At 35.4% G+C, this 12,320-nt stretch overlaps 1 protein-coding gene across 1 annotated transcript in view; it reads right to left on the reverse strand.

Annotated features, from left to right (window-relative positions):
* Positions 1-7,107: 7,107 nt before the first annotated feature.
* Positions 7,108-12,320, reverse strand: part of LOC136026484 (OTU domain-containing protein 5-B-like) — a gene marked incomplete in the record, with an annotated part of 71,219 nt that continues 66,006 nt past the window's right edge. The window contains 1 exon segment of the mRNA XM_065703101.1: positions 7,108-11,130. Coding sequence (XP_065559173.1) covers positions 11,003-11,130 — 128 coding nt within the window.

Raw genomic sequence — 12,320 nt, forward strand, 5'->3', positions numbered from 1 at the left:
ACTTAAAACGAGCAGAAATTTACTAGGAGGGCTTCCCCCGGGGGAAAAGGAACACAAACCATTTTCAAAGATATAGCTATTAGATATTTCGACTATTTGAACAAATGGCTATCTCAAAATTCTGATGGAAAGACTTTAGGAAAAAACAGGTGTGGGGGATAGCTGCCCTCCAGTATTTTTAGGCATTTAAAATGGGCACTAGAGCTTTTAAGTGCCCATTTTAAGTGTTCTAGTACTTTACTCACACTTTTAAGTTTTCTAGTAGCTTTAATCGAGCTCCCAAACGGGAGACCAAGATACTTGAGTGAAGAAGACACAAATACAGTAGTAGGACCAACTTGAATAGCCGCATTTAGGGATTGTTGTGAACCCGAACCAAAAATAAGAAGTTCTGTTTTAGAAGTGGCAACTGAAAGTTCGATTCCGTTTAAAGCAGCGCAAACACTGTCTACAGCTTTCTGTAACCCTTGGAGGTCAACAAACAGAAGAAGAATATCATCCGTATATGACAAATGACTTACATCTACATTTGGCTTTATTAGATATGGCGGTAAATGGCAAGTAGCCGAACGAATAGCACTATTAAAAATCACAGGACTTAGCACTGAACCTTGTTATGCTCCACGACGAACATTAATACGGTTACGCATATGGCCTCCTACTTGCACGCGAATTGATGCTTTTCGATACCATGTCCACAGACATAAAAAAATAAAACAAATAAAAGGATCTACACCACTGCTTAGTAGAGATAAATCCCTTGGAAATGTAAAATCTTATCAAAGGCTTTAGATATGTCACAAGCACAAACGTAAAGGCTCTTCGAATGCTTATGACGTTCAAAAATCGCAAGAAAAGCTGCGTAGGCATTTTGGACACGAAAGACCTTCACGAGACCCAAACTGTTGCTCCCCGTGGTCACACTTATGACTAATTTCTCTATTTAACATCTTTCCAAGTAGTTTTCCTAAAACTGAGCATACTTGGTCTGTATGAATCACATGATTTTGGATCTTTATTTTTCTTTGGGACACACGTTACAATACCTTCACACAATGCGTCCGGCACATATTGTTGAGCAGCCAATGCCTGAAACAATATCGGAAGGTGTTCAAATAGTTTAGGGGTTCCATGAATCAAATATTCGGGCTGAAGAGCATCAGACCCTGGCGCTTTTCTACTCTTCAGAAGTGAATCAGAGCCTCAATTCGTAATGGAGGGATTCTAACAAGGTTACGAGTATGGTCAAGTTTTGAAAGATGGTTTTCTAGGATTTTTCAAAACCTAATATCCAATGGTGGGGGATCATCAGAAAATAAAGAAGAAAATGATTTTCCCATGACAATATATTAACTGGATCAGGTTGCGAAGAAGGCGAAGAAGTAAATTTAGAAACATATTTCCAAAGCTGTTGGGAATTATTACGGATACCATTTGATAGGCTAAAAATTTGTCTCTGCTTCCGTCGGCGGATAGCCCTCCTATATTCAACCTTAGTAGACTTAACAATACAAAAAATATATCCGGTCCTGGGGGTGATCACAGTCAACCCAAATTATAAACCAAAGCTTATGACGGTGCTTAGCTTTTTGAAACTCCTCATCTTGACTCCATCCTTTCTTTCGGGTCCCAGAACAAATGATTGCACAAGGTACCCCGGAAGCAGAAGCAACTTTCAGTAAATGCACGATTTTTGCTAGGGAAAAATCTAGATAAAAATTATTACCTTTTCTATTTCTTGATAACAGGTGGAACGGTATTTTAATTTTAGAAAGCATAAAATCAAGACTACTTTGGTAAAACGGGGATATTTATGCGATCCCAGTGGCTTCTCATGAACTACTAAGGCGTTCGATTATTCAATTGAAAAGCAGATCTATATGAAACATCAGACTCATGTGGTCACTTATTAATATTAAATAGAAAAAAACAAGTTTTTTTAAATGAAAGGAGCAACATTAAAACTTAAAACGAACAGAAATTACTCCGCATATGAAAGGGGCTTTTCCTCCTCAATGCCCCGCTCTTTACACTAAAGTTTGACTCTTTCTCTTTTCTACTTACTACTTTTTAAAACAGTAAGAAACTTTAGCGTAAAGAGCGGGGCGTTGAGGAGGAAAAGCCCCATTCATATGCGGAGTAATTTCTGTTCGTTTTAAGTTTTAATGTTGCTCTTTACTTTCATTTAAAAAAACTTCTTTTTTTTATTTAATTTCTGGACGCTTTTGAATTAATGCATTTTTTTATCTTGGCTCTCCGCACATAAATAATTAAAGCAAAATTGCATATTAATTAATTGCAATTAATCGGAAGATTTTGACAAAACAGGAGTGAGAGAGGAGGCCTAGTTCCCCTCCAATTTTTTATTACTTAAAAAGGCAACTAGAACTTTTAATTTTTTACATACGTTTTCATTGGTAAAAATTATCCGTAACTTACGAATTAACTTACGTAAAGAAATTCTATATTCGTACGTTTTTATTGTGTATATGAGGGGGTTCAATCCTCGTCAATACCTCACTCTTTACACTAAAGCTTAAATGTCCCAATTCCTTAAGAATGACCTCTGAATCACAAAGGCCGTAGAATACATAGTTGAAATTACTAAAAATACTTTAGCGTAAAGAATGAGGTATTACGAGGAGGTAAACCCCTCATATGCGTAATAATTTTTGTTCATATTAAGTTTTAATGCTGCTCCTTACTTTCAGTAGAAAAAACTTTTCATATTATTTTTTTCATTGTTTTTTCAAATAATGCTAGAAAATCCTGCGCCCCCTTCATTGAAATTCTCTTCCCCCATGGGAATATCCTCCCACGTAACCCCCCCCCCTCAACCCTCCCCCCTAAACCAAAAAAATCCCCCTGAAAACGTCTGTACACTTCCCAACAATCATTACTATATGTTAACACAGGTCAAAGTTTTTAACTTGCAGCCCCTCCCAAGGGGACTGTGGGCGAGTAAGTCGTCCCTGAAGACATTGTTATTAGGTTGTTCGACTATGATGAATAAAATGGCTATCTCAGAATTTTGATCCGGTGACTTTTTGGAAAAAATGAGCGTGGGAGGGGGCCTAGGTGCCCTCCAGTTTTTTCGGTCACTTAAAAAGGGCACTAGAACTTTTAATTTCCGTTAGAATGAGCCCTCTCACGACATTCTAGGATCACTCAGCCGATACGATCACCCCTGGGAAAAAAAACAAATAAACACGCATCCATGATCTGTCTTCTGGCAAAAAATGCGAAATTCCACATTTTTGTAGATAGGCGCTTGAAACTTCTACATTAAGGTTCTCTGATCCGCTAAATCTGATGGCGTGATTTTCGTTAAGATTGTATGACTTTTAGGGGGTGTTTTCCCCTATTTTCGAAAATGAGGCAAATTTTCTCAGGCTCGTAACTTTTGATGGGTATAACTGATCCTGATGAAACTTATATATTTAAAATCAGCATTAAAATGCGATTCTTTTGATGCGATATTGATATCGCATCAATTGAAAAATTGATATTGATATCGCGATATTGAAAAATTCCATTTTTTAGAGTTTCGGTTACTATTGAGCCGGGTCGCTCCTTACTACAGTTCGTTACTACGAACTGTTTGATATCACTAGAAACTTCAACAATGACGCACAGTAGTTCAGGAAGATCAGATAGAAGGAAACCTAAGTCGGAAGTAGACCCAGAATTATGCAAATAAGAAAAAGGTTTTGATTTTGTGAGTACCGAAACACCGCTTAGGAACGATGGTAGTAACATTCGCGAAAAGGGGCTGAATAATCTTAAAGATCTGTGTTAAAGTCACCGCAAATTAGGAGTGGCTTATTATCTGACGTAATTTTGTGAAGTTTCTTAGACAAAGATGCGCATGCTGATGAATATTTACGGCTGGACGCCTCATTTCGGTAATTTGTGGGCATATAAACACAAACTAAAACAAGGTAGCCTAAATCAGCTGACACGTAAAAATCAGAGGATTCAAAATAACTACTATTGAACTTTTTATGAACTGCTATTGTGAGACCACCAGATGGGCGACCTGATGTCGCCTTAGCAGGAACCAAAAAAAAACTTGTATTGTGTGGATACCTCCAGAATTGATACATTATCAGCATTTAGAAGATGTTAAGTAAAGCACACAATATCATAAGTACAAAGCAAATGCTCAAAAGACCTTAATTTTTCACGGGCACCGTTGATATTTCGGTAAAATACAGACACTATGCTACTCATCAATCAGGGTTCACTGATCACGAACGATTGTCACATTACTTCCCGCAGGCTCCTGGACCGGAAGTTGCCTTTCAAGTTCAGCGCACATTAGGCTATTACTCCCGTGGTTCCCCACACAGTTACCGCACTTGATGGTTTGGGACTAGCACACCTGATCACGGATACTATGATCACATATTTCCCGCACTTGATTGGGCCGATAGAGTCGCGTGCTAAGTGACCAAAACCTTGGTAGTTGGCACTGTTTAGGATTTTCAATGGGCATGGTAACTCGAAACAAAGAGTACTCCATTTTCACACCGTACTTAATTGCGAGGTCAAAAGTTTCTTTTGATCTGAATTTCACCTGAGCCACTACAGAGTTTCCGAAACGTCTAGCACTTATAACACCATCGAAAAGGTCTGGGATTTGAGAAATTTCAAATTCAGTATCCATTTTTACTATGCTAAAATGATCTAATTTAATTACTTTAGCGCGAATTTTCAGCGAACTAGGTATCGTTGCGACAGCTGCTACAGCGGATTCTTCATCTGACAAATGCACGACAAGCCTATCCCTGCGAGCCGTAATGTGTTTTACCTTGTCCGCACACCCGAGCTTTTGAATAAATTTACGTTTTTTTGTAGGATTCTGCACGTTTAATCCTTTGGGAATGTTCATCAATACTAGAGGGATAGTTTCGGGCTGACGAGTTGGTGCTGAGGGCCAGGCTGCTGGGTTTGGAGTTTGGGCGGCAGTTTTCTGTTTTTCCACCAGAAACTTCAACGTTTTTACGCAATCATTAAGGCGCGAAGCTACGATCTACTTGGGTCGTTAGGAATGGAAAACACATCAGATGGGTCTACAATCACGAAATATGTGGCTTGAAATATAAAAAAAAATAAAAGAAAACGAATATGTGGTTTGAAAAAAAAAACAAATAAAAGGTTTGACAAATACTAAAAATAAATACAGTCCACCCCCTACAAATAACCGAGCCCTATCGACCGATCTTATCTGGTTTCTCTAATCTTATTTCGTAAATAAATTTAGGAAAAAATCTATTAAATTACTTTATTTCGTCGTCTTACGTGCCCTCTCATTTTATAATTTTCATCTAATATTCAATGAAAAATAAATTGTTGTCTCAATATATTTTTTAACAAATTAAAAAAATATTTTACAATACATAATTAAACTTTTTTTTTCAATATATGTAGTTTGAATTCAAAGCTGGAAAACCTGTTTCATGGCACTGGCAACTGTAGACCGAGTTTTGGGGCAGTTGAACACAAGCAAAAAAAAAAGAAGAATTTTATCATACTATAATCATACTATATCAATATCAGAAATTGACATTTGAATATTTTATTATAGGAAACTTGTAGTAAGCCAAATATCTTTCTTTGTCAACGTTTCGTCATTAGCCATATAGACAAACATAACGACACCATTTTTTTTTATTAAGAAATAATCCCTTGAGCATAGCAATAAATAGCTAATAAAACACTTAGTTCCTTCCTCCTTATGGTTCGAACCTGTTTCCACCAATTCCATGAACAGCATGCCAAATGCACTACATAACAAAATTGTACAACAAGGAGAAATTATTTAAGACAGTGAATCTTTTTTCCAAATCCTGGCGACGGCTCTACATCCAAGAGCCGTCGTCAGAAAAGTACAAAAAAAATAATAAAAAACATAACCATTGAAATTAAAAAGGTCCTAGAGTCCTCACTTCTAGGATGTTCAATCAGCGCAGAAGAGAAATCAACACGAAACGAGTCAATTCATTCAGGTAAAAACATATCAAGAGCATGTTTCAAGCTATTCGTTTTTTTTTGCACCTAACCTAAGACGTCTATTCGACACAGGCTCATTGATATTAACTACAGGTTTTATATAGATAAGACTTTTGACCTTGTATAAAAAAACCTTTTGGGTCAGCAACCAAAAAGACGACAATATTAAGAACATGCTCTTGAATTGTTTTCATTTCAATGAATCGCCTTGTTTCGTGTTTGTTTTTCATTCCTGGTTGAACTTCCTTAAAGTGATGATTCTAGGACTTTGTTAATTTTTAATGTTAGTTTCAATGGTCATGTATTTTCATGTAAGTCTTCTTTTATTTATCAGTGCTTTTCTGAATACGACTCTTTATATATAGAGCCGAAATATTCACTTGAAAAAAATTGCACTGTCTTAAATAATACCTCCTTGTTATTTATGTTAAAAGGACCGTCGGAAACTTCTCCCAAGATGATTGGGTAAGTTCTACCCAGAGTTCTGTTTTAATTTACTTGTATTCTTGCTTCCCATGGGAACCACTCCTCACTAGCCACCCATATCCTGCACAGTTATTGAAAACCGATTATTCGGTGGTATCACAGCCACTTTAGGGGAACCACGGTAAACACACTCCTAGCGTTATAACCTTTATCGAATTTGATTAAGGGATCCCTCCCCAGGGACAAAGGGGGAAGGAGGATTTAGAAACTGTAATGCACCTTGCAATTCAGGAATGAGATGAAATCATAGATTTATCGATTGAGAAACTGAAAATTTTGCGAGCCAGACTTGGCATCAGCACTGAAAAAAAATTTGAGTATCCCTGTATCTTATCCGTACTAGGAGGGGGAAGGTACGAATATAACTAGATATATCCCTCTGTGAGTGAGAAAAAAATAGCAAAAATTTGCAAAACCGGCACATACGAGATATTAGCCGCTGTTATCGACTGCCCTATAGCATTTTTACGGCCATTATATCCTCAACAATTACCTTTTCTTGGTTGTTCGACACGTATTTTCACGAGATTGATTTTCTCGAACCACTAGAATTTCATTTACAAAAAAGGGCAGGGATATCCAACTTTAAAAAACAAACACGTCAACAGGAGTTTTTAATATTATATTTTCAAATGAATTATCGAATATATAAACTACGATGTTTATTATTAAACATTTGCTTTTTCGTCAAATTCAATCACATTTACACATAGGCTTATAAACACACTTAAAAACATCCAAATAACTTGCACATTATAGAGCAAAAAATTTTGATAACAAATCAAAAATGAAAAAAAAAACATCCAAAATAATTCGCCAAAAATAAAGCAAACAAAAATTTTCACAGTAAATCACAAAAAAAAATACGAAAGCAAACTATCAAAACAATTATCTGAAAAAAAGAAGACTCAGGCTAAAAGGAAATGGATCTCAAAAAGGAATATTTTTGACAATATTTCAATAAGAAGCAAATTTACACATTTTTTGTCTTTTTCATGAATTGATTAAAATTTGATCAATATAGACAAGAAAGAGGAAATGAATAATATCAAGCAACCATTTTGTAGGAATCTGTTATGCTCGATCAGAATAAAATTACACATATCACCCAAGGCCGTAAACAGGGGTGAGGGGATACCAGGTTTGATACTTCCCCCTCAACCCCCCCCCCCTAAAAAAGTTCCGACTCGCAAAAACATAACAAAATGCATATAAACCTGTTGATGGGTTTTTACACAGTTTTGTGTACCCCCCTCCCCTAGGACAAAAATCCTGGATACGCCCTTGATAGTGCCATATTTCTTAAGGTTGTCTAAAGCCTCGTCTTGATTGAGGTCATTCACCCAATCAGCATCAGGGCGGGCTTTTTTCAGATCATGGCCTACGAAATTTCCGAAGTCAGTCCAATCACAGCTGGGTGTTCTAAAATCATCCACCTCAAAAAATACCCCTGACAGGGTGAATGATATCAAGCAAGAGGAGGCTTAAGAAGGATAGCATCGTTTTGATATCTTGCTTGGTTCACAGTGTTCTGTTAATGTCACCCATCCCGGTCTCCTGATTGCACCTCATTGCTTGGCCTAACAATAATCTTGCAAAAAAGCCACAAATTTTTCCATTTCTTAAGTATTCATAGTTAGCATTTATCCTAAGTATAGTTGTCAAATATTAAACATGTCTATTTTTCAAAATCTAGGAGCACGATTTTCTTCAATAAATACAAAAGAAGAAACATTTTTCGAGATCTGGGGGGGGGGGGGAGATTGCCATCCCCCCCATTGATGTCCTGGTTTTCATTAATTCGGATCCTTCCATTGGTCAAAATTTCGGGATAACAAATCAAGAAAGAATTCTTAAGCCGTTTTGACCTAATCACCCGAAAAGACCTAAGCTCGGAAAAAACATCACTCATTAAAAAAATAATTGAAAATAATGAATTGACAATTTTTTTCAGCCTCCTGCAACTTTCTGATTTTTAAATTATCTTCAAACCGAATCACCAGTAAAGACGATAACCAATAGAGCTAGACTTTGTTCATCTTTTGAATTTAATGATTCCGTTCAGATAAATTTACAGCAAATTTCACAAACTACGTAAATTTACGTACTACCAAGGAATTGGATAACTGATGTCACTACATTCTAGTTCTGATATTACCATTCCGGGTTTCGGTAAGACAATATTCTAAGGCGATGATTAAAAAAGTTTTAGTCACAGGTTTTCATAAAAGTTCACATTTAAATTTTCAAGAATGTTGATTATCCGACAAAAAATATTCCATAAAAAAAGTAAGGTTTGTGGATAAGTTGAAAATCATTGGAAAATCATTATTACAAAGCAAGAATTAGTGCGTTTTGTATGGGTTTGCCACACCTGTTTATTTTTGGTTGTTTTGATATAAAGCATATTTTCACAAAAAGAAGATGTATAGTTAATCCATAACCATTCTTCATAACGCAAAGCAATCCTTTCTTTTGAGAATTCTTGTCTATTAGTATTGCATATCCTCCCATACATTTGCTTATTTTTTGGTTTTAATTTAAAAGACTTTTTACATTTAATTAAAAACTCATTTACATTAAAAAACATAAGATTAACATATAACTATAAGAGCACCCGCAATTCATTTTCTTAAAAAATAATACTGTCTATAAAGAATTCCCGTTCTCTGAATGGTGTATTCACACATTCATTTGCTTTCGGGTGACTACTCTGATTACAGATATAAAATCAAATAATTAAATTGATTTTTCTATTTATTCCTTTTTCAGAAATCTGTGTTGGGAGAGATTGAGGATATTTTTGACACTCTATCGGATTTGATTTTCCTGACCCTAAAGGCTAAACTTTTTCTTGCATTATGTGCAAATTATAAAACCTACACGACTCTAAATGAGTTTACAGTCAATCTAAATGTAAGTAATTTCGACCCTCAGCAATTTTGTTAAACTGCATTAAAGCGATGATTCACCCGAGCCCAGAACATCTAAGCCCACTAGCCTCTATTAAGATATTCATCTTACTCTTTGAATCTTTTCTTAAAACCTTTCTTACACAGTTTTGGGATAGAGTTTAAGCTTGATTTGCAAAAAAAAAAGTTTTGTAACCAATCATCCTGCATGTGTAAAACCGGCCTAATCATCTTGCATTTTCATACATGGCAGCGGACACATGTAGCACACCCTGCCCCACCCTTCCATGTATTTTCTCTGCCTTCACCAATTACAAGACGTTTAGAGCAGACAGCTACTTTTATTAGAGTAATGATAAAAAAGTTCATTCTTCATTAAAAATCATTAATTTAATTTAAAATTGAACTTAATGCCCCAAAATGTGAAATATCGAATAAAATGTATTCTAAGTTGTTTGTATTAAACGGCGGAAAAACTATTAGTTCTTCAATAAAAACTCCTGGCATAGGCTGATCACCAGAAACAAAGGTAAACCTATTGTTGGTAACACAGCCTCTTATGGGTCACCATAACTGATTTCGCAGTCTATTTCATTATATCAGTTACGTTAACCTAACAAACCCTATATTAAACAGCACAAATATTACAACAAATTGGAAACACCGAAAAATGTGTTGTTAATTTTAATTTTTTTTTTTACAACTCGACTCCTCCTGGCGTACGTAATCCTGCAGGAAAAAAAGCCCTTGGAAAGCAACTAGAGAAGAAATATGAGGGACGTTGATGGAGGAGCGTCATGATCTCCAGTCGAAAGATCATGACTGGTTGTCATTGTGAACAGAGTTCATTCCTTGCACACCTCCAGGCATAGGAGGACCTAAATCTCAGTCTATTTGATAGTTTTTCTATGGTGATTATTGTTAAAACATTTTTGTTTCGTTATTTGTTTGAATGCAATAGGTTCTTTTTAGATATCCAAGATTCACCAAACAGTTTTTTTTCAAAAACTGTTCCTTAATTACTCGTGTGACAGAAAAAATGAGAATGTAACTCGTTTTACGCCCCCCCCCCCAAAAAAAAAAACCCTCAGAAACAAAAACCAAAACTTCTAAATATTTGAAGAGCCAAACTACGAAGGATAAAACTGAAGCCAAGAAGGATACGAGTATTGTTGCAAAGAAAGATCAAAAATACTGCCTGGGCTTGAATAATAAGTTCCTACACTAATCAATTAGGCAATCTGAAGTTGAAGGGGGTAGGCTGTAGATAGAAATTTTCCAAAACAGTCACATAACCCCTTCGAAATTACCGTTGCATATACATATTCCAGTCGATCATCATAATGTTTTTTAGCTTCTGTCACTTTCAGCGTTTGCACAGTAGGGACGAAAAAAACAATGGCTTGGCCCACGCCGAGTACAGAATTGGTTCATGACATATTTGCTACATCTGGTATCCATTCAAAACTCTAAGGGTTAACATACTCCAATCCATGAAAAGATGAATTCGGATTCACTGACTCAAGAATTCAAATTTAGTCAAACTTCGCTTTCATCACAAAAACTCGGATTCTTTTGATTCTCACAAATCAATGCTCACTATCACTACTAGCAGCACTAGTTCCTGCAGCGCTATTTTTCAAATTGTTTAAATATTCAGCTTGGGATTCAGCTAAAACTTTTGCCAAAACACCTGCTTCGTCCCACTCAGCTAGACCTGAAATTATAATAATTAATAAAGTACCTATTATGTAGTTGTTTATAGTTTTTTTTTTTTTTTTTTATTTCTTTTTTTTTTTATAGAATGAGTTAAAGGGGTATTGTTTATTTTCATTTTTACTTTTACTAACTGTTGTTCTTTCGTCGTCAGTTAATTAATACTTCAATAGTTGAAGTGCCAAAGAAAGCGAAATGAAAACATTTTTCGCCTTCTTGACCCACCTTTATATCTATATAACTAGGTCTATGAAGTCTATAATATTTTCCTCTTGAATTTTTTTAATTATAATTTTTTTAGAAGCCGAAATATTTCTTTACATTTTTTTCGAACAATTTAAAAGAGTAGCACATTGGAACTAATTCAGGCATCATATTCCACACAATATGACTCGCCATTACGGGATTGAAGTGTTACCTTCCATAAGCAAAAAGGGAATTTGAATGTGATTCTTTTTACAATGAAAACAATAATTATTTTAATTACAGGAAAAAGACGGCCGAACACTTAGGGCCTGGAGGAGGTCAACAAGAAGCTAATTAGAATTAAAACTTGCACAGCAAAGAATGCATAGTAATTTGAAATCAAGCAAAGTGGTAACGCCAGAAAGATTAGTTCCCTGAACGACTAGTTTCTAGCTTTATTGTAAACCTTAGAAATAGGTTTTAAAGTAGAAAGAAAACTTAACACCTATACTATTGGGATCAAACAGTAAAAAAAACTTTCAAAATCAAAACAGGAAAAGAATATTTAAGCTTCGTTAAAATACCCAAACTCCTGCATTCCGTTAGTTTAATCAAATCAACGTAACATTAAAAATACAGTTTTATCAACAAGAATGCCCAGAAAACGAACACAACACTCTTTAGTTCTATTAATAATTCTATTTGACGGGTGAATTTCAAATAACTTAGGATAAATCAGAGAAACACATGAAAAAAAGAAAATAAAAAAAATCTAGGGTATAATAATTTGCATAAAACCGTAAAATTACTCTCTCACACAAATTCACTAGATTTAACTAAAACTCTGATTCCCAACTCCCCGAAGTGTCAAGCGTGCTGTCACCAGCAAAAACAAAACAAGGATATCAGAAGAAGGCGAACTATCGTTGCCACTATTGTTTTAATTGCTTTATACAGAAGCTTGCACACCCAAATATGTATATATATTAAAAACTGACAAAAATT

This window comes from Artemia franciscana, chromosome 4, assembly GCF_032884065.1.
Source record: "Artemia franciscana chromosome 4, ASM3288406v1, whole genome shotgun sequence".
NCBI lineage: Eukaryota > Metazoa > Arthropoda > Branchiopoda > Anostraca > Artemiidae > Artemia > Artemia franciscana.